Source organism: Panthera uncia, chromosome D2 (assembly GCF_023721935.1).
Source record: "Panthera uncia isolate 11264 chromosome D2, Puncia_PCG_1.0, whole genome shotgun sequence".
Taxonomy (NCBI): domain Eukaryota; kingdom Metazoa; phylum Chordata; class Mammalia; order Carnivora; family Felidae; genus Panthera; species Panthera uncia.
Genome location: NC_064818.1, coordinates 59684163 through 59706898, shown reverse-complemented (window position 1 = coordinate 59706898; position 22736 = coordinate 59684163). Strand labels below are relative to the sequence as shown.

General features: G+C 54.3%; 1 protein-coding gene across 2 annotated transcripts in view; it reads left to right on the top strand.

The window, feature by feature from the left end:
- The window catches only part of SH3PXD2A (SH3 and PX domains 2A), a 244086-nt gene extending 222796 nt beyond the window's left edge, over positions 1-21290 (top strand). For both annotated transcript variants that reach the window (XM_049645686.1, XM_049645687.1), the window contains 5 exons: positions 1386-1503; positions 5530-5867; positions 6816-6865; positions 9518-9637; positions 11593-21290. In XM_049645686.1, the coding sequence (XP_049501643.1) occupies positions 1386-1503; positions 5530-5867; positions 6816-6865; positions 9518-9637; positions 11593-13560 (2594 nt within the window). In that variant the 3' untranslated portion in view covers positions 13561-21290. The remainder of the gene's footprint in view (positions 1-1385; positions 1504-5529; positions 5868-6815; positions 6866-9517; positions 9638-11592) is intronic.
- The last annotated feature ends 1446 nt before the right edge of the window (positions 21291-22736 follow it).

Here is a 22736-nt window from a genome sequence, read left to right as displayed (position 1 = left end):
GGGGGGGGGGGGGGGGGGGGGGGGGGGGGGGGGGAGGGAGGAGGTGGCAGTTGTCCTCCGTCCCCCTCCCCTACTGCTGCCTAAGGCTCAGGCAGGCTGCCCATCAGGGTCCACCAAGGAATCTAGGAGTTACTGTCATAGATGGGAGCAAGGAGGAGTGGGGCAGGTATCTTAGAACACAGCCTCTTGCCCCTGCTCAGACAGCCTTGCCCTTCATTGATGCGCTGCCTAGTGCCTTCGGAGCCCCAATTGTGTGACAGGCACAGGCTAGAAGAGACAGCATGAGTTCAGGGTAACCTTCCGAGAGGGTGTGGCCAGTTCTGTCTAGGTCTGCTCCTCCTCCCAGAGGGTGAGTATGGGGATGTGTGATCCTTCCTGAGACCTGAACGTTTCTCTGGGGAGGCTCTCCACCCAGGAGACAGGGCGGCCAGCCAGCCAGCCATGAGTCCACCTGGCCCCAGCAGACGCAGGAGGAACACCTCCCTGGAAGCCTGAGCAAGGACCCGTGCAGAGGCAGCAGGGCCCCTGCCAGGAGAGAGGCTGAAGAGATCCAGGAGGACAAGCGCTGCCCGGCCTCCCCACACCTGCCCTCCCAGGCTTTTCCTGTCTTCCCATAAGGCACCTCCTTCCCGGTACCTGGGGAGGCCCTGAACAAGGCTCGCAGGCGAATGTGACGGTAGAGCAGACAGCTCCCCAAAGGGGTGTTCCCAAGCTGTGTGGTCAGCTCAGCATGCTGGCCCACCCTGGGCTCCGGGAGGCCCTGCTGATGGCTGCAGTCGGCATCACCACTGATCATTTGGCCGCCGGACCCTCATCTTAAAACCCATGTAATCACTCCCATAGAACATGTGTTCCCCACAATCCTCTTGGGGAAATCACACAATCAGGTGATCACATTAGTGGTCAGGGGAGGCTTCACCAAGGAGGTGCCCCTGGGGCTGCCGGAAGATCAGACAGAGGCAGGATTTAAGGGGTAGAGGTGGGAGAAGGGCTCAGAGAGCAAGTCTGGGGCATGGATGGGGGCCTGGCATGTTCAGGGAAGGGTGGCATGCCACGGCGCCTCCAGACATCCCAGGGGATTCCTGACTCAGGTGCCACACAGGGCAGGTTCCCCCTAACTGTGCCCTCAGTCCAGGGAGCTTTTGGACCCCTGAGGACACTAGGCCCCAGCACCCTCACTGCTGTTACTGGGCTGGGAGAGCCAACTGTCTGCTGCCAGGGCTTAGCCAGGCCACCTGGGGCCCCGGCCAGCTTCTGCACACACTGGGAGCCACAGTGAGGCAACCAGCTAAGCCGGGCCAGGCCCAAGGAGGAAAAGACAGGAAGGAGGACCTGAGCTCCAACCTCAAATAACTATGCCTTGTTGCTTCATCCACCCCCCACAGAGGAGAAGTACGTCACTGTACAGCCTTACACCAGCCAGAGCAAGGACGAGATTGGCTTTGAGAAGGGCGTCACTGTGGAAGTGATCCGGAAGAACTTGGAGGGCTGGTGGTACATCAGGTAGGAGCCTCAGCAGAAGAGAGAGATCCCTCTACCACTCCGGCCCTGGGCAGCAGACTGCACAGTGGCCGTGGGCACCAGCTGGCAGGTCGATACTGAGGCGGCTTTGCGCCCACAGCCCAGGCTTGGCTGCTTCAACCCTGCACGGTTGAACAGCTCGAACAGAGTGCTCATCTCGCAGCTTCTCTCCTGGGGCACGTCAAGCAGAGCCAGAGTTGTGGCCAGTGGGGCACAGGGGCCCCGGCTCAGCTTGCAGGCAGTGGTGCAATCCCTTCCCATGCATCTGCCAGGAGGGTCCAGCACATCTGAATTTGGTTTTCTGTGTCCGGCCTTGGCTGCCTGGTGCGCTCTGTAGCTCAGGCCGCCTGAAGGGCTGGCGTCCACAGGCCTTGCTGAGGTCCCAACAGGCAGTCCCTGCTGCCCATAGCTCAACACTGGCGGCCTTTCCACTCTGCAGGGCTGGCTTATATGGTTGCAAGAGCCAGGGTAGAAGTAAGGCCTGAGCCCAAGCCTAGCTTAAAGGCCTCTTCCTTCTGCCCCTCCCTCTTGCAGGGCCCAATCATGTTTCCCAACTGAGAAACCCATTTGGGAGCATGGGGAGGGGAGGGAGGGCTTCCCTGGCAATCCTAGAAGCCAACTAAACCCTGTGGGCTTCACTCACCTTTCCCCTACCAAGTCCTGCTCTCCAGTCCCCTCTGTCCTGGGGCTCTGAGGCCAGCCAGCACCTTCTGGGTGGGGGGTGGGGTTAGGGCTCACAGGAAATGTTTTTGGGTCCTTTAGAATTGACTCTGCTGTGGTGATTTCACCCAGTTTCTCTCTTCCCTGCCCGTAGCCCAAATGACCAAGATAGTCTTGTATCTGTGAGCTCTGGGGACCACTTCCCCAGCCCATCACACCTGGGAACCCCATACCCACCCTGGGCAGGAAGGGTGCTCCGCTCTGTCTCCCACGGTGGGGACAGGATTGACCCAAGTGATATGGGCACTCAGGAGACAGTATCTTGGACCGTGGTGGTGTTAAGATTGGGCTATGCTGATGGGTAGGATGAAGGTCATTGGCTGCACGGGATTCAGCCTTAATGTGACCTGACAAGACATAGCTGCTCCTGCCCTTGGCCCCATGCATACCAGTCAGAAGGGCTGAGGTGTTCCTTTCTGCTCTGTGAGGTGGGACAGGACTGTGTGCCTGGATGTGTGTCTCCCAAAGTCACTGCCCCTAGACTTTCACACTCACTAAAAAACTAGACCCAACCCCAAAATCCAGCAACCACAAATCTACATGGGAGGGCCAGCAAACATTCTAAGGCAGGCTGGTAACCGAAACCACCCTCCCAGAGGTTATCTACAAGGCTGCGGGGTTTTTTCCAATTTCTTTTTTTGTTTTTTTTAATTTTTTTTTAACGTTTATTTTATTTTTGAGACAGGGAGAGACCGCATGAACAGGGGAGGGTCAGAGAGAGAGGGAGACACAGAATCTGAAACAGGCTCCAGGCTCTGAGCTGTCAGCACAGAGCCCGACGCGGGGCTCGAACTCACGGACTGCGAGATCATGACCTGAGCGAAGTCGGATGCTTAACCGACTGAGCCACCCAGGCGCCCCTCCAGTTTCTTAAAATGATCAAAGTTACTCTGAGCCGTCACTTTTAGTCAACTCTTGTCCCTATGGCCTACCCCTTTAGCTAGTGGGAGCTTCAACTGAAAAAACCCTACAAAGATTCCACCTTAAGAAGGCTGCCAGACACCCCCTTAAATATGCCATTTCCCAACATTCCAGGCTCTGTGTTGATCCTCATTTCCTGTCTTTCTTTTCCCCTCTCCCCTCACACACACATACCCTCCCTCTCTCTCTCTCCCTTCTTTTCCAGTTTGCTTCCCTCTGGAGTCATTCTGCGCTCCAGAGCTGGAAAGCAGATGTGAGCCGAGTTGGACCCAGACACACACAGCCGCTCCTGATTCCCCTGCATCTCTCTGCCTGGAATCTAATTGTATCCATGTAACACCCGACGAACACAACAGGGTTGGACGTGGGAGCACTCAGGGCAGTGAGCAGGCCTGACCATCACTCCCATGAGACCCCACTCCCCATCTCCCACTGTTCTCATAGAAGAACACCTCTGCCATAGCCAGCAAGCTCTTCATCTTGAGATGCAGGAGCACCAGGTTCCAGGCCAGATGCTGCCAACAGCTAGCTGTGTGGCCCTCTGCTACTTGCTTTGCTTTGCTGAGCCTTGGCTCGTGGCTCATACATACGATTAGGCATCCTTACTAGTTGCTGCCATCCACCCCTGAAATTTCTGTGCTTCTCTCTGCACCCCTTACCTTGGGAAGGCAGGCCAGCCCCTTGACTTCCATTCACGTGTTAACTGATATCTGCCTTGCAAGCCCCACACAGGGGGCCAGACAGGTGACCTTGGGACAGCCTGCCTGTGCTTTCCAGTGGTGTAAACATAAGAAGCCACCTCCTGCCTAGGCTTTCCAGCAAAGCTCAGACATGTTGATAGAAACTTTCGCTTTCACGTTCCTGTTTCTCCCACCTCATGAGCACCCAAGAACAAGGTCAGATCGGGCAGGTGGGAAGGGCGAGTGTCCGACATCTGGCACAGAGGAGCCGTTGCAAAGAGCCAGATGTGCCCCGGGGAGCAGACGGGGACAGTGCAACTGGTGGACTGGGAGGTGAGCTCTTGGTGGGCTTGGGTAGAAGTTCTGAGCACCATGGGGAGAAAAGGGAAAAGCTTGTTTTCAGAAGTCATCAAGTCACCTCAAATTAAGTCAGCCCTGTCATTTGCCTTTTGTCCTTGTTTATGGGTTTTGATTTTGTTTTCATTTTGTTTTGTTTCATTTTGGTTTTGTTGTGTCATACCAAAGGTTTTCATTTTATCCAGTCATGTGCTTTCAGTCTTTCCATTCATGGTTTTGGCTTTTGGAGCCCTATTTAGAAAGATTTTCTCAATCCTCAAGATTAACCAAATATTCACAATTTTTTTTTTTTCCCCTTGTGGTGTGAGGCCAAGGTCTCACTTACTTTTCCTAACTGGGTAATCACTCATCTCCAAATTGGTAATTGAAAGCTCATCCTTACCCCCACTAATTTGATTTAATTTTTTTTAAGTTTATTTATTTATTTTGAGAGAGACAGAGACAGCATGAGCCGGGGAGGGGCAGGGAGAATGGGGGAGAGAGAGAATCCCAAGTAGGCTCTGTGCTGTCAGCACAGAGCCCAAGGCAGGGCTCAAACTCACGAAACCATGAGATCATGACCTGAACTAAAACCAAGAATCAGACGCTTAACTGAGCCACCCAGGCGCCCCTTACCCCCAGTAATTTGAAGTGTTACCCTTAACATCAGTCTGTTTGGGGACTTGTTCTGTGAACTTGATCTGTCCGCTACCCCCACAGTTAGCATCCATACCTCCCCCACTTGGCCACTCTTTATAGGCATCTTCCTAGTTAGTCTCGAAAGGTCTATCTTTCTGGATAAATTTTTGCAGCTACTCTTTTCCTGAAGTTTGCAGAAGAGAGAAAAAATTGAGCTCCAGGGTAGGGACTTACCAAGGGACTCAAGAGCAGAACTCGGGGTTCCTAACTCCTCTTACCTGTGCTACCTGTTCACCTCTCTGATCTCCCTTCCCTTTGTCAGAGGGCCTCTACCTAACACACCACGTTCACACTTGCTCTTATCTCTAGAATCGCCCTCTCTGTTGGCAGGTAGCAGGCCGTTGTCAAGTCTACTTGGTGGGCAACTCAATCTGAGGAATCTTCTCGTCCTGATGTCCCACATTTGCCTGACTGTAGAGAACAAGAGCCCACACAAGGAGGGATCAGGCAGAGAGCAAGGAGAGAGGAAGAACTGGTGTCCTAGGTGTCTTTTCCACCTGCCCTCCATCCCGCTTCTCTCCAGAGTGGTGGGATTGGCGGGTGCCTCGCAGAACACAGTGGAGAAGGCGCAGCTGGGCCAGGCCAGATGGAGCCTGGGGTGTGAGGTCAGGTAGCAGCGCTCAAGTGACATCATGTCCACCCCTTCCCCCAGGTACCTGGGCAAAGAGGGCTGGGCGCCAGCATCCTACCTGAAGAAAGCCAAGGACGACCTGCCAGCACGCAAGAAGAATCTGGCAGGCCCAGTGGAGATCATCGGGAACATCATGGAGATCAGCAACCTGCTGAACAAGAAGGCGTCGGGGGATAAGGAGACTCCACCGGCCGAAGGAGAGGGCCCTGAGGTCCCCATCGCCAAGAAGGAGATCAGCCTGCCCATCCTGTGCAATGCCTCCAATGGCAGCGCTCTGGGCGTCCCTGAGAGGAGTGTCTCCAAGCTGACCCAGGGCTCGCCAGCCGTGGCCAGGATTGCCCCTCAGAGGGCCCAGATCAGTAAGAGCCTTCCTGACCCCTGCATCCTTACGGCACAGCTCTTTAGAAAGCGGTCACAGGGTGCAAGGAAAGCCAGAGGGGTGTATAAGACCCCTATATCATTTTTACCCTGACATCTAGGCTGACCCCTAACCCTGAACTTGTTTCATGCTAATCACGAGTAGGCAAGGCACTTCCTCACAACTCTTGCGCTGAAGATAAAATACACGAGTGTTTAAGCTGGTGGCATTCCCTAGAAGAAAGCCGGGAATGGTTGCTTTGCAGATCAGTGTATCCCCCAGGCTGTGACACGTGGCTCCCTTGTGCAAGGCTGCTTTACAGAGTGACAGCCAGTAGAACATCTTTCCTGGCCTTAACCCTCCTTCCCTCTCGCCTCCCACCAGTTACTGGAAACCTAAAAGACTTGGAAGGAACGGCTTTGCCTCTCCACGAGCAGTTTTAAAGGCCTCTGTATAGGAGAAACCCGGCTAACTGGCCCCCTCCTAATCTATGCATCTCTGGCTCAACAGCATCTTCAGATGGAGGTTAAACTGCCCTATATGATGAGAGAGCCGCTTCTGTTGATGTCCACCCAGCCTTAAAATCTTGAGGAAAGCTGTGGTTTTAGTTTAGTTCTGAACTTGGCCTCTGCTCCTAAATTTGAAAATCTGATAGAGCTATTTACCCTTTCTTCTGAAAAATGCCTCTATGTGTATACATTTTGAAATGTGCACATCATTTTAGGGGGCTCATGGATCCCCCGAAACACAGCCAAGAAAGCTTAAAGGTCTCTGGTTCCATGAAGAAACTATAGTGCTGATAGTGACTGAGCACATGGGCCCCTCCTGAGTGTGGGACAGAGCCAGGAGCTTCCCAGGATCAGGAGGCAGCCACACATAGGGAAGACAGGGTCCAGCGCTGTTACCCATTGTCTGGCTGGGATTTCTGAAGCCATGTTTCTTCTTCTAGGCTCCCCGAACCTAAGGACAAGGCCTCCACCTCGCAGAGAATCCAGCCTGGTATGTATGCTGAATTTCTTCTCCTTTTTTTCTTCTTGTATTTGGGGACGCCCTGTAACATTCCCCAGTTAATTGGTTGTCTCATTTCAATGCCTGTCAGTCCAGGGGTTTTCCAGGGCCCTGCTGGGCTTCCAGCTTTGTGGGGCCAGGGGCAGAGAGGAAAGCCTGGGCATCCCAGCCATTCTGGGGGCCTAGCTGGACAGTTGATGTTCAAAAACACACTGCACTCCAAAGCTAAATAAATCCATCCCAGCCGCTACACTGGCAGACATAAACATTTAGACTGGCCAGCGGGAGTGTCCAGCCAGGGCATTGCCAGGGGCTGGGAATGGGGCTGCTGTCCATGTGTGCCTGGAAGCCTTTCAGCTTCGCCTTCCTGGCTCAGGAATGTCCAGTGGCTTCGGTGGATGCCAGAGCCTGGGAGGGCAGAGGGCAGGCCGGCGAGCACCCCTGCAAGGAGGAGTGAATGGCCAGGACTGGCTTGCGCTGAAAGTCAGAGGCTCAACTTGCTGGTGTCCCTGGCTCCTGTAGGTGGGGGTCCTGGTGTCCAGACCATCGGGGAAGAGCATATACCCTCGGGATACTAGGCTTAGGGTGGCAGTGATGCTGGCAGCGGACCTAGAGCCCTAGTTCAGGGGACTGTCCTCAGGGGCAGTGGGTGCCGTGGAAACAGAGGGCTTCAAGCCTGCCAGACGTGCGTTTATGTTGCACCTTTGACACTTGGGAACGGCGAGACCCAGGGCAAGTCTGTTACCCTCCCCAAGCCTTCATTTCCTGATCTGTAAGATGGGGACAGTGCCAGCCACCTCCTGGGGCTGCTGGAAGGATGAAATGGGATGGTGTGTGCAGGGCTGGCCGCCAGGTTTCCCTTTCCTATGTCAGCTGTGGCTGACGGACGGGCTGCCTGCCGCACCGTGTGGGGAAAGATTTCTGAAGTCTCACTGGGCCTAGTAGCAAGGGTCACTGGGATCCGTGACATCTGCCCTGGCCTGGAAGAGCGGGCCTTCAGTAAACGGGTCCTTGAGTCAGGTGTGTGGAGAGGAGACCATCCCTGCCTTGGCCATCGGCCCCAGGGGAGTTTCTATGTCATTTTACCCTCGAGTTTTCCGTGACAAAACAATGAGTTCTCCCGTCCTTCCAGTTCTCTCAGCCCCAGCTGATTATTTTCAGGCAGACTCGGTTTTGGGAACAACGGGCTCATTCCTTCCACACTTAACAAGTGCAGGACTTACTGCGGCAGGGCTTGTCCCAGCCAGATGTGGCTGCATCCCACCTGGTGGCTGGGGGAGGGGGAGAGGAGGGCTGCCGGGGCCTGGACCCCATCTACTCACACACATGCCTGCAGGGCCAGGGCCCCGGGCGGAGAAAGTGGGCTGAATCATACCTGGTCCCTCAAGACCAGCTTCCTCCTGCCCTTCACTCCCTGTGACCCAAGACAGCTGGGCTGTGAGTGGCCAGATTAGGACATGCTGAGCTGTGGAGAATGGAGAAGATTCCAGGGAATAGGATGGCATTTCAGAAGGAGGGGTCAGCTTTGGCTGCCGTTGGTGGAGCTCCCCCTGTGTCCTTGGCTGGGCCAGAAGTTAGGTACCTATCAGTAATTCTCTTCATGACCCATTTTACAGATGAGGAAATTGAGCCTCAGAGAGGTCATAGGCTTTACCCAAGGCCATACAGCTGGTTAGTTGCTGAGCTGGGATTGGAGCCCACATGTGTCCAGCTGTAAGGCAGAGGTCTTTTGAGGTCTTCCTGTTACACCACAGCTGCTTCCCTCTCCCTTCCCGCCACCGCCGCTCCCCCCCGCCAAACACACATACTTCTTTGTTTGTTTTGCTTTAACCCCTTTGTGTGATACTGGGACATACTGGAAGTAACAGGGCAGCACAAAATCCATTTTGACCAGAGTAGAGACCGAGTGAAACTAGAATGTCCTCCCCATGAGGGCAAGGGGGTTGTCCTTTTGGTTCACTGTTAAGTGCCCAGTGCCTCAGACCTGGGCCTGGCACCCAGAAGATGCACAGTTGATGTTTGGAAAGTGAATGAATAAGACTCAGAAGTCATGGCTGCAGCCAAATCCTAAATGTCCTTGAATGTCTTGCTTGGGTATTGGTATAACCACTCCAGCCTGTTTTGCCTGACCATTTGGCATCTCTGCAATGACCCACCAAGGGCTCTTTTCAGCCATCTCCGCGCCCCCTTACACTCCTGCCCTCTGCCCCAAAGAGATGGCTGTGTCCCCTGGCCCTGCCTCTGCAACCAGATGTCACCGCTGTGACCTGTCAGCTAGACTTAAGGACAAGGCTCTCCTCCCATGGGGCAGTTTGCACAGGCTTTGTTAAAACCACTTCTCTGCTTTTTCATTTTCATTTTTGGGACCTAGCTGTTGAAGTATCTATAAACTGGACCTCCAGAGATGTAGGGGTGAAGTTACTATTACTAAATGATCATTTTGACAGCTCAGAGGAGTTTCAAGTGGATCATAGGTAATAGAAAGCCTGCTCAGGAGAACAGTCCCCTGGGGAGACACCCTGAGCCTCAGGTGATGGATACTTCTCAGGTCAGCTGCCCTCCAGCTGGCGTAACCGCCACACTCTGCCTCTGTTACAGTTCTGATCAGGTAGGTTTTGCTCACTGAGCCCTTCTCTGCCTTAGGGGTTCCAGCTGCCGAAGCCACCAGAGCCCCCTTCTGTTGAGGTGGAGTATTACACCATTGCTGAATTCCAGTCCTGCATCTCTGACGGCATCAGCTTTCGGGGTGGACAGAAGGCAGAGGTGAGCCTTGGGCCATGAAGCTGAGGGTCTGAACTCATGCTAGTCAAAGACCTGCCATGTTTCCCATTTATGCCTTGCTGGCAACATTCCAGGGGGTGGGCAGAAGACCCACGGGGATAAAAATTTGCCTGAAGCCAGTAAGTGCCACGGTGAGGACCAGAATGCAGGACTCCTGTCTCCACGCAGTCCTTCCCTCACAGCAGCGTTTCCCAGAGCGTGTAGTGGGAACTTGTGATGGAAGCGTCCCGAAACAAGGGGCTTCTTTGGTCGAATAGGTTTGAAGGACATTGGGTTAAACAAAATCCATGCAGTTGTGTGCTTTTAATCGCAGAACTTCTCAGAGCCTGTGCTGTAGGGATGTCACCGTGCATCTCTAAGAGGGCACCAGAATAGCAGCATTGCCCAGACCCATTTGGCCCCAGGACGGTTTGTCTCCTAGGAGCACCCTGGGGGCCAGGATTCTGAAGAACCCATGTTAGCGAGCGCTACCGTGGGGAGAATGTGGTCCACGTAGCCACAGTAATAGGGGCCTGGGTTCTGGCCACGTGCACACCGCCAGCACCTCTCACCCTCAATACGGTCACTCCTCTGCCCTGGCTTTGACCATGTGTCTCTGCCACATGAGGTAACAGACCCTGTGAGGCTCCCTCCCGGCCTAGCATTTATGAAACTCTGCTTTGTGGCCACTGCAGGGCACGCGGTCATCGCTCTTGAGTAATGAGGTTAAATCCAGTTAACACCTGTAGAACTGTCGGAAGAGCCCTCAGGCGGTCTCTGCCTGTGGGAGAGAGGGTGTCCCCCGTGTGAATGTTTTAAATCCTACGTGTTCAATTTGGAACTGAATTTCCAAGAAAAATCATTCCGTCGGTGGTGCTTAGGTTTCCAGAAGAGCCTCCAAAGCTCACCATGTAACTGAACTGTCATACTTAGGAGCTACCCAGGCTTAATCTTGAGTGTGGGGTGGAGTATGGGGTGGGAAGGGTGAAGGAAGGAATAGAGAACCAAAGGAAGGACAGAAACTCTCCCTTTTGGTGTGGACTGCAGAGGGCTGGTCTCTATCTCTCTTCCTTCACTGCCCCTCTTCCCCTGGTATCAATTTTTTCATGTCCCCTCCCCGCCCACCCCGGTACCTTTCTCCAGGAGTGTCCCACAATCCAAAATTATCTTCCCTTTATGTGCTCCAGCCCAGATGAACTGCAGCAGAGGCAGCACCACACTCCTGGTCTTTAGCCAATCTCAAATAGTAGTTAAGAAAGAAGCTCCTTGAACTAGTTTATACTAACATGGAAATGACTAAAAGCCCCTCATCCTTCCCACAGTTAACCATTTAAGCCAAAGTCCGTTCGGCTGGCAGAATTTCACTGGGATCCCACATGCAGTGAAATGACCACAGGCAGTAGGAACACCAGGGAGGCGTCCAGCAGGGTGGCTCTGGTCTCAGGCTGTACCTCCCAGTTCACCTCACCTGCATCTTCCCATTCTCTTCTGACATGAGAGACCCTTTCCAGGGTCACCGGCGGAGGACCTAGCAATCCCAGGGGCGGGACGAGGAGCAGCGGAATGAATGGCATGTTCTTAGACATACGGGTCCTTGGCGAGTTGGGTTCCATAGGGACTAGGAGGAGTAGGTCTTCTAAGTGCACAGCTTAGGGGGAGAAGCAGGAGTCTGTAGACAAGGCCAGCTCGACCTGGGGTGCTAATGGAGACTTGGAGGACCAGGGGAGAGGGTCTTGGAGAGTGGGAGATGGTGGAGACCTGGCTTTCAATTCCAGCCCAGCACTTACTCCCCGGGGTCCTGGGGCCACCTCCTCAGTAGCTCACTTTGCTCATCTGTAAAACAGAGACATGACGCATCGTAGCCTGGTGCGTCGCGTGAAGTGCGAAGCTCCTAGCCTGGCACATCGTAGGGTCCGGCGATCCTCCCAGCTCACTGGCCTGCCCACCCTTTCCCCTAGGTCATCGATAAGAACTCGGGTGGCTGGTGGTACGTCCAGATCGGTGAGAAGGAGGGCTGGGCCCCCGCGTCATACATCGATAAGCGCAAGAAGCCCAACCTCAGCCGCCGCACGAGCACACTGACCCGGCCCAAGGTACCGCCCCCCGCTCCCCCCAGCAAGCCCAAGGAGGCCGAGGAGGGTCCAGTGGGCTCTGGGGAGAGCCAGGACTCCCCGCTGAAGCTCAAGTATGAGGAGCCTGAATATGACATCCCTGCCTTCGGCTTCGACTCAGAGCCAGAGCTGAGCGAGGAACCCACGGAGGACAGTGGCTCGGGGGAGCGGCGGCCTGCCCAGCCCCGTAGGCCCTCACCGGCCTCCTCACTGCAGCGGGCCCGCTTCAGGGTCGGCGGCTCTTCAGAGGACGTGGCCCTGGAGGAGGAGACCATCTATGAGAACGAGGGCTTCCGGCCGTGTGTCGAGGATGCCCTGTCAGCCAGACGCTCCTCCCGGGACAGTGACTCCCCGGGGGGCTCCCCTCTGTCCCTTGCTAGAAAAAGCTCCCCCAAATCAGATTCCCCCAAATCGTCATCGCTCCTAAAGCTCAAGGCAGAGAAGAACGCCCAGGCAGAACTGGGGAAAAACCACTCCTCTGCCTCCTTTTCTTCATCCATCACCATCAACACCACCTGCTCTTCCTCCTCTTCCTCCTCCTCCCTGTCCAAGAACAGTGGTGACCTGAAGCCCCGTTCTGCCTCGGACGCAGGCATCCGTGGCACCCCCACGGTTGGGGCAAAGAGGGACGCCGACCTAAAGGCTGGGCTAACCTCGTGCACCCGGGCTAAGCCGTCGGTCCGGCCCAAGCCGTTCCTGAGCCGAGCAGAGTCCCAGAGTCAAGAGAAGATGGACATCAGCACTTTACGGCGCCAGCTGAGACCCACAGGCCAGCTCCGGGGTGGTCTCAAGGGCTCAAAGAGCGAGGATTCAGAGCTTCCCCCTCAGACGGCCTTTGAAAGTCCCAGTGAGGGGTCCAGGAGAGGCTCCGCTGACCTCATTACCCCCCCAGCCGCCACACCCCCGTGTCCCACCAAGAAGGGACGAGAAGGGCAGGTCGCCTCCTACATGACATGTAGTGCCTACCAGAAGGTCCAGGACTCAGAGATCAGCTTCCCCGCAGGCGTGGAGGTACAGGTGCTCGAGAAGCTAGAAAGCGGCTGGTGGTACGTGAGGTTTGGGGAGCTAGAGGGCTGGGCCCCTTCCCACTATCTGGTGCTCGGCGAGAACGAGCAATCCGACCCCTCCGGCAAAGAGCCAGACACAGTGAGCGCCAAAAGCAAGCAGAACGAGGGCAAGTCGGACAGCCTGGAGAAGATCGAGAAGCGGGTCCAAGCACTGAACACCGTCAACCAGAACAAGAGGGCCACGCCGCCCATCCCCTCCAAGCCTCCCGGGGGCTTCGCCAAGACCTCGGCCACCGGGGCAGTAAAGATGAGGAACGGGGTACGGCAGGTGGCAGTGAGGCCTCAGTCGGTGTTTGTGTCCCCGCCACCCAAGGACAACAACCTGTCCTGCGCCCTGCGTAGGAACGAGTCGCTTACTGCCACCGACGGCCTCCGGGGTGTCCGCCGGAACTCCTCCTTCAGCACCGCCCGCTCGGCTGCCGCAGACGCCAAGGGCCGCCTGGCCGAACGGGCCGCCAGCCAGGGCTCAGACGCGCCTCTGCTGCCCGCCCAGCGCAACGGCATTCCCGTGTCCCCCGTGCGCCCCAAGCCCATTGAGAAGTCCCAGTTCATCCACAACAACCTCAAAGACGTCTATGTCTCCATCGCGGACTATGAGGGGGATGAGGAGACAGCAGGCTTCCAGGAGGGTGTGTCCATGGAGGTCCTGGAGAGGAACCCCAACGGCTGGTGGTACTGCCAGATCCTGGATGGCGCAAAGCCCTTCAAAGGCTGGGTGCCCTCCAACTACCTGGAGAAAAAGAACTAACATGGGGCGTGGGTCCTTCCAGCCTGGTGCGGGTGAGCAGTGAGATGAAGACAAAGGGGAAAGGGAAAATGGGAGGGGTGGGGTGGGGGGGGACAACGTTAAACCCTGCAGAAGGCGTGACCTCAGAGATGCTCCCCTCCAGGCTGTCCCCCAGCTGGCAGGTAAGGTCCGGCGGGGGGCCCACGTTGAGCAGGGAAGGGAACAGGCAGGGGAGCGGCGGGCCTGGGACCAGAGGCAAGAAAGCTGAGCCCTACGTGGGCACCTTGGTGATTTGGCTGACGGACCTGGCACCATTTGGGACAGGCCATGAGGGAAATTCCAATTGTGCCTTGGCTGCAAATCCGGAAAAGATGTGGTCGCAGGGACCTCCTGTGCCCTGCCCCTGCCCAGCTTGGTTTCTGCCGCTGGCACCTTGCCATCAGAGGCGGTCCTTGTGTTTGCCAATTGTGCTGGTCTCCCGGGGATTGCCACCACCTGCCACGGGCGCATGTGCTAGAAGACCCCACCGGCTCTGGGGCTTGGAGGCATCTCTTGGGGGCCCAGCCTGTCCCTGGGCCAGGCCACCGTCAATGTCTGTTGGTTGAAGAAAAAGCAGTTCCCCAGGTGCCAGCAAGGACCACCTTTCTTACCTGTCGCTGTTCCCTGGCCTTGAGAAGAGTGCGCCCTGCCCTGGGCGCCCCACGGAGGACCGCCAACCCCAGAGTTTACAGAGAGGGTGGGTGCAGCCGTCAGTCTCTTCACCATCTGCACAGACTTTATTTTGGGTATTGCTGGGTGGGCAGCTCTTTTGCATGTTTTGGGAGAGGTTTATTGATTTGGGGCTTCAATGTCAGGCCTTGGGTTTTGGTCTTATTTTAGGGGTTGTTTGGGGGCCCAAGGGCAGTCGGCCTCACAGGGGACAGAATGAGTAGCGGATGGGGCTTTTCTGTCGTAACTTTTGCGGGGAGGTTGGTGGTTTTGGGCTTTCACTTCCTTTCCCTCCACAAGCCAAAGTCCTTTCGTTTGGTTTCCACTGTTGCGGACGGCACCCTAGCGCGGCGCCTGCCTGAGGGTCCGGGGGCTGAAGCCCCAGTCCCAGACACGGCAAAGCAGAGACGTCTCAGTGGGGCAGGACCCTCCCCAGGAGGGAGGAGCAGGTTGTCCAGGAGAAAAGGCACCTCTCAGGCTGCCGGGTGGCCACCATTCTGCACGTGTTCTCCCGTCTGGGCAGGACCAGAACCCTTACGTGTGAACTGGAGAAGCACCCATCGCCCCCGCTGAGGGCTGAGGGGACCCCGGATGGGCAGCCACCACCGGCCGTTCCCCCGCCTACGTGCGATGCCACAGGTACCGGAGGACCCCGGGCCGGGAGCCGACCTGGTCTTCCCAAGGGGCAGCGCCCCCCACGAAGAGAGGAGAGAATAAAGTCCCTGTCAACCTTGGGTTGTGTCTTTCAGTCGTTGACGTTTCCGAGGGGACCCTCCGGAAGCCTTGGCTTCCCCAAGGACTCCCCCCCTCTTTGCTGGGAGTGGAATCCCACACGTGCCTTTGATTGCGGACGGACTGGGCTCCACGGCCACCAGCTCAGCTGCCAGAGGCCTGGACTAAGGGTTGGCGGTTTCTACAGAGGAGGAAAGGCCTCCCTCTACCCCTGCTCCCCACCCAGGCAGTGTATGTTGCCCGAAGATCAGCACGGGACGCTGTGTCTCGTGCCTTCAGCACCCCACCCACCCCCTAGACCCTTGAGGCCTCGCCTGGGGATCCCCCCAGCCTCCTCGCTGGCCGTGCACTCATGCCTGGCAGCTACAGCCAACTGCTCGTGTTCTTTGTGGAAGGGCCGCGGTGAGATTTTGTTTCCTTTTGTTTTGTTTGTGAGTTTAAAATTGAAATTCGTTCTTTTCTTCTGCTGGACAGTATTAAATAGAGTAGGATATTGAGTTAATCTGCTAGGTTGCAGTACTAATGGTAGTGGTTTAGGGTCTTCAGATTAATATTATTTGGACTTATTTGAACAATAATGATAAAGAAGTGGTTCATTATTTTTTAATTAATGCACTTTAATAAGGTGGAATGGGAAGAAACCCAGAGAGCAAAGTGCATTACTTAAAGATGCAGTATATACTTTTCTCATTTTTAAGCAGCACATATTTATTAAAAGAAAAAAAAAAGTAATTTATGATTATTTAAAATAAAATTTAAAAGTAGAGTGACTATTGGGTGAAAGGACCTTCCATGTAGCTGTCTTCCAAGGGGGGGGGCCCCAGCGGCCTCGCTCCTCCAATGTCTGCACTGAGCCAGTTCAGTCAGTAACGTGCCAGCCAGGCCAGGAAGGAGTGCAGGACGCATCTGCCGAACACAGAGCATCTCAGTTGGACTGGACCACAGTGTTCCCCAGAGCCTGCCTTTCCCTGCCCTTCCTCACGGTCTGCACTGCCCCGTGGGGCTCTCCAGCACCCGCGGGGCCCACATTCTCCACCCTCCCCCAGGACCCTCTCTCCTCGATCCCCAGTGCTCTAAGTGATAGTCATTAAAAGTGGCCTTGGAAGTCACTCCATCCCATCCCCTTCTGTTACTGCAGCCCAAGGGCAGGAAATTACTTTTCCTGAAATCATGTAGCTAGTTAATGGCAGACCACCCCACTGCATTAATCCTTGCGCTCCCTCCCACCCCCATTGGAGTTTATTGTGTGGTCATCATGTTTACATTGTGACATCCAGCCCCCTAAGGATGGCTGGGAGTTGCTCAGGCATCTAGGAAACGTGGGGAATGCTGCCACCTGGTGACAGCATGTAGATTTGGGCAGTGAACAGGGATTGCCATGCCCCATCTTCGCACCTCACCCCTCACCATCACCCCCTGACTCAACACAGCACAAACCCTGCAAACCCAAAGAGAATATTAATACTTGAAGCACGAAGGGTGCATGCCAGTCCCTTTCAGACATGGCCGGGGGATGCCAGGGCTTGTGCCCCTGGACTCCTGAGCCCCACCTAGGGCAAGGGGGCTTTTCCTAGAGCTACTGAGCTGCTTTGTGATGTTGGAGGGTACCGCAGCAGGTGGAGGAGGGAGGGGCCTGTGGCTCTGACCCATCTGGAGGAAAACCAGATCGGACTAAAAAAGGAAAAAGGAAAATGAAATCTCAGCAGTGTCCAAACCCAGTTTTCCATTAATTGCGATTGAAAATGTGAAATGGCGTTGTATTGCTGTATACTGCACCTTTAATCCTAATGAGCCCTTCTGAGGTCATTATTGAGGTTTGTATAATGCCCGAAGATGCATCATTTGGTGCTTTTTCTTTCCGTTTAAAGACCTTTTTTTCTTTCATTACAAGGGGAAAAAATGTCTTCATCTCTCTCCCACTTTAAAACAGCGGGCCTGGCTGGGCTCCCTAGCCCTGCCACGCTGTTGCCACTAGGCCAGGGGCCCCCTGGGGGGCAGCAGGAGGGGGCCGGAAGGGGTGACTCTGAACGGCGAGTGAGCCATCTGCCCCTGGCTGAACCCAGGTTCTGCCTTGCCAGCCGTGGCCCTCCACCCCTCGCCTGGCCCCAGAGGCTTCTCTTTCTTACTCTCGAGTCTCCATCTTGACGAAGGCATTATATAGAATCGTTTTAATCACTTTCAGATGTTAGAGCAGCATATTTTACTGGCATTTATATCCATCGCTTTCCTCAGCAAGGCATGTTACTACTTTTATCGTCTAAGGAAGAAAGACAAGGGAATTTCGGTTGAACATTATTTTCATATTACTAGTATTTGCAGAGTAGATGTAGAACTATTTAAGTCTAGCCCTCGGTTTGGTAGTTTGTTTTAAGGGAAAAAAAAATGAAAGTAGCCCCTACTTTTCCTGTGTTTGTTTTGTTTTGTTGTTTTGGGTTTGTTTGTTTTTTTTTTTGTATTTAACTAATATATTATTTCTTTAAGGTTACTCACTTCCCCTACCCCTCCAAATACTTTGCATTCTCAATCGAAAATGAAAACAATCTGAGAGACAGGAAAAGTGCAATATTATCAAGAGGGACGCCAGGGCTTGTTGGGACAGTGGCGGGAGACCCGGTGGCCCATTCGTCCATAGGAAGCGGCAGGGCTGCTGGAAGGAGTTAAGCTGTGGAGCAGACAGGTGACCTTCTGGATATTGATCTTTTATACCCGCCCCCCCCCCTTCCTGGCAGGATGGCAGGGGTCCCTACCGGAGGGCAGCCCCTTTTTCTGTTGGGTGTTATCCACCCAGAAGGGATTCAGGGACAGGCCGCTCAGGGCCCCAGCCCTCGGAGCAGAGCAAGGACATCCGGGAACGGTCCCTTGTTTTCATTTCCATTGTTTTTCAGCCAGCTGCCCAGAAAGACCTGTCCTAAAAATCACTCCCAGCAGCCCTCTCTCACCCCAGTCTCCTGATGTTTGGGCCGTGATCTTTCTGATGTATGTCTGAGTCTTTCTAAAACTATGTAACCTCAGTTCAGTTTATGGGCAGGAACCCTAGATGTAACCAAATCCTTTTTTGGGGATGTGGGTGCCTTGAGCCCTATGTGCCCCAGTGAGACACCAATTCCCACAAGCCTACAGCTAGGCCTGGTGCTGAGCTTGGGCCACCCATTCATCTCAATGACTTCAGCCCGAGGAGTGAGCCCGGCCTCTTGCTCAACACCCCGACAGTTCCCAGAGGGCCTCAGAGAAGTGTCTGAGGGGCCTACTCAGGTCTTTGTAGACAGCTCCCCACAACAGGTACCAAGCGGGCCTCCTCCTTACTTGGCACTGGTAGAGAAAGCAGCAGGATGGGAAGTCTCTGGGTCCAAGCCCTTGGAGCTCTGCCCTTCAGGGCTCCAGGGACATCCTCACTGGCTTGTCCCCTCCGTCTCCAGTACTGTATGCTTGCTGCTCCAACCCCTCTGTTGGGTGAATTCCTGTACAAACATGGATCTGTGTGCCCAGAGTGGGACCATGCCCCTGTGTGTGGGTGTCTCTCCTTGGAGTATACACATTTATATGTCCAATCTTTGAGAATCTCGATGCAGAGCTCTCTGGAAAGAGAACCACCCACATTGCTTAATCTTAAAGAATTAAGATTCCCTCACTTTTTTGAGGGCTGTGTGTTGAGAGTGAGTGTGTGTGCATGTGCGTATGTGTGTGTGTCCATGAGCACACACGTGTGAGTGTTGGTAATTTCCCACTTGAACTAAATAACAAGGGGTTAGAGAACAAATACCGGGCAAGCTGTCTCCATTTTACAAGTCCTTGGCATTGGGCAGGACCCACGGGACTCACAGCTTCTGGCAGCAAGTGTGTGTTACTCACACACGTAGTTCTAGCTGGAGAGTGCAATGTGTCTTTTTTTTTTTTTTTTTTTTGGTAATTATTTTATTATTTTGTTGGAAACTTCACACTGGCATTAACAGATCTAGCAGAAGCAGCCTAGGCCATCATCCCGGGCTCCAAAATGAAGATGTGGACGCGAGAAGTCACTGGGTGTGGAAGCACTGAGATGGTTGAACTGGGTCACCCGCCACCTGCGGATGGGTGGTCTAGCAGGCCGAACCCACCCACTGCATGCATATCATCACCGTGGGAGGGAGTTCTCGATGGTAAGAGCTTCTGGCCCTCAGTTCTCGTGTTTCTGAGGGTGGTCAGGCTGCTGGGGCCAGAGCATGCTCGTGGTAGTCAGCAGACCTGCATATGCACTTGCACCAGACCGCAGGCCCCAACTGAACACATCACAGGAACAGTGTGACGGCTCCTCCTCGACCTTACTGAGCTTTTTGCCTAGATCATGAACCACCCTCAGTGGTTCTCAGTTCTATGGCCAAAGACAGTGACAGGATGAGGTTACTGACCTACAGCCTTGGTTTCAGGAAATCAGCCCCAGTAATTTTAGCTTCCCTCCTGTTTTGTTCTGTGCACCTAGGTCTGCAGCCAGAAGTTGGGTTCATTGGTGCTTACAGACTGGGTGGAGGGCTCTACCTTCTAAGACCTTGATCCCAACCTGCCTATAAGGTTGGGGTTACCATGCAATCTCCCTTCCCCAATCCTGTCTTTTTAATCTTGGGTTTGCACTTGACCTTGACAATCAGTCCCCTCTCCCATCCCAGTCCTAGAACTCAGTGGCCTTAGAGAATGGTTTCTGAGCTGAAGGTCCCTCCTTTGTTCCCAGTTCCACCCTGGCTAATGGGCTGGACCTCAGGGGGCGAGGGGCAGGGAGAGAGCATGCGAGAAAATGGTTTTAAAGCAGAAGGATGGCTCGAGCATGTTGGAGGCAAGCGAGAGGCACGTTGGTGAGATGAATGTGTGCGTGTTTGGAATGGCTGGGGCTTACCGTCCCTTCCCGGGAAGGCGGCTTCCAGAAGAGGATGTCTTCTAGGCAGAAAGGGAAAAGTGTGAGAATGCTGAGAGAGTTTGGAGTCTGGAGTTTAGTCTTCATTCAAAAGAAGGAAGAAGTCAATTCTGAGTGTTTCAGGAGGAAGAGAGCAGGTACAGAGGGAATTTACTGATTCAATACCCAAGGGTCCAGTCAGAGTAGGTTGGAAAAGCCCTAAGATTTGGCCACAGAAGCAGCTAGCCCGAGGAAACCGCTACCTGCTGGGACACAAACTGGGTCCCCAGCACGTTCTTAATGAACAGTCACTGATTTACGTAGTGGAGACAGGAAGTCGCTAGCAACAAGCCAGTCTTTGAGTTTGGAGGCTCTGGCTCGAGAACATTCATCCATCTCCCAGGTTCCCAGCTGGTTTTGCCCACATCCCTTTGTCCAATCCAGAGGTGGCCTCTCAAACTGCTCAAATTGGTTAGAGACCAGTGACCGTAATGGGTTGTACAGTAAGGACCCACCACCCCACCAAACTGGAACCTCAGGGTCCAGACACTATCGAGCATGTCTGGAAGGAAGGCAGCCTCATTTCTTTGGTTAACACCAGTTATTTTGGAGTGTCTCTGATGTTACCTGTGGCTACTCGGTCTGCTGAGCCTGCCTTGCAGGTGTGACTTAGAAGACAGGGTGCAGTGCGCACTCAAACGTGGATATGCCCTTTCATTCTCAGTGGCCTGTGACCAAGGCACATTTCCATAAGCGCTTACTTCAGAGAGAGAAGAGTAAACAGCCACCATTCTTGGATCTGCAACTTGTTCTCTGCAACAAGTTTTCTTTAAATCCAGGACACAAGATGAGAACAGGGTTTCACGAACAGTAGTACTGAGAGGTCTGCAGGAAGGTGACTTCTGAGTGAAGATGTGAGTGGCAGGTCCTTGGAGGGTGGTTTGTGGACTGCATGGTTGCATGTGAACTGCTGGGTGTCTCTGGGGCTCCAGAACTTTGGGGGATTCTTCATGGTCTCCACTTAGCCCCTCCCAGCTCCTAGTGGGCTCTGTGGGGTCAGGAGAAGGTTGTGCCCTCTTCTGCCCTCAGCAGAGAAACTGAAGAAAAGGACATTGAATTCAGTGCAGTCAATTTGAGTGCTAAAAAATTTCCAGGATCAATGGTGGTGCTAAACTATCTCCATGTTTCTAATATTTTTAATAGTGGGATTTTTTTTAATTGTTCTCATCACAAAAATGCAGTGTCCTTGGGGAAGGGATCCAGCCCCTTGGCCTGCCACTTTCCGGGTGTCCTTTATCATTGTTGACGGGACTCTTTGGTCTGCAGAAAATACTCTGTCTTGGCATGCTTCTAGACTGTAAGATTTGGGTTGTTTTGTTTTGTATTTTGTTTATGTTTACATGCATCTTGTATTTCCCTGAAAACTAAATAAAGTTTTTGGCCTTTTTAACTGAACAGAATCACCTCTTAATTCTCCCTGTCATCAGAAAAGCCATCCAGCTGAATGGCAAAAGCCACATTACCCAGAATGCAGCATGAACTGCAGGATCCAGGGCCCTCTGAGGACACTGGAGGGGCGGGGTGAGGCAGGTAAGTTGCCACCTTTGTTGGTGAGAATCAGACTCAAGCTTTTCCTCCCTCCCCCACCATCAGGAGGCTTTCTGGGAAGCAGCCAACGCTTTGAGAGCGAGAAATGCACATCTTGGGGCAAAAGATCCACATCCAACGGGCTGAGCTGGCCTCTCAGCTTAGAGCCCCCCTGACCCTACCCTACTTTTGCTGGACCCCAGGAAACAGTGCTGGGCCGTGCTGGTGTAGGAAGCAGCAGAGGGCAGGAAGGCAGGCCTGCTATGTGCTTGAATCCCAGCCCCACCAGATGAGGACTGCCACGGTTTGCTAGACACACTCCACCACTCCCAGCTTCTGCAGCCAGGCAGATCTTCTCGGCCCATCCAGAAGCTTTCTCTAAAGGTCCCTGGCCCTCCCTTTCTATCTAGCTGTCACCCCTTTAATATCATCAACCCCCTCCTGACCTACATGAAGGACCTGTCATCTTCCCATCGGCCCCTAGGTGGCAGTGCCACCCCACAAGGGTTTTGGACCAGGTTTGGGCCCACCTCAGCCTTACCAGGAAGCTGAGCAGGCCTCATGGACTCCCACTACTCCTGCCCCAATAAACACTGCTCCTCACAGGCCCAGGGACTTGAGGCCACCGAAGGGCAGTGGCTTCTCCCTTTCAACTTACAAGGCTCACCTGGCATGCTGGGCCCCTGCTGTCCAAGTCATGCTCCAGTCCCCCATTTCCAGGGAGTCTTCCCTGGTTCTTGACTCCCCTCCATATCCAGGACACCGGACCCTTCACCCCCACCCCCACTCTCCCTCCCTCCCCAGCCCTCCACACAGCACAGCCCTCGGGCTGGTACGAAATCACCTTTATTCACAATCACAGCGACCCAAGTTCACAAAGGAGGCAGCAACTATCCCAACACTAACAGAGACAGTGGTATAGATGGCTTCCTCTCCCCAAACCTCGGGCCACACAGCCCCTGCACTTAAGACCTTTCCTTGCCTTGGAGATGAGACTCCAGACTGGATGGGGCCACCATCTGGCCCACCCCACCCTCCTCCCACAGAAAGGGTCTCCGGGGTCAGTGACCGGGGAGTAGAGACCCAGTGGAACCATGATTTCCTAGAGGCCCACTGCAAGGGAGGTGCAAAGTCCCAGCCTGGGGTTCTGACCCCCCCATTGCTGTCCCACCCACCACCCTATAGCAGCCCCTCACCAGAGAACTCCCAAGAGTCACACACAAAGTCTTCTCCCCCCTCCCCTCAATCATTTTACAGAGGTGGCAGCTGAGGCTGAGGGGCTATAACCTGGACAGGGCCACACAGCTGC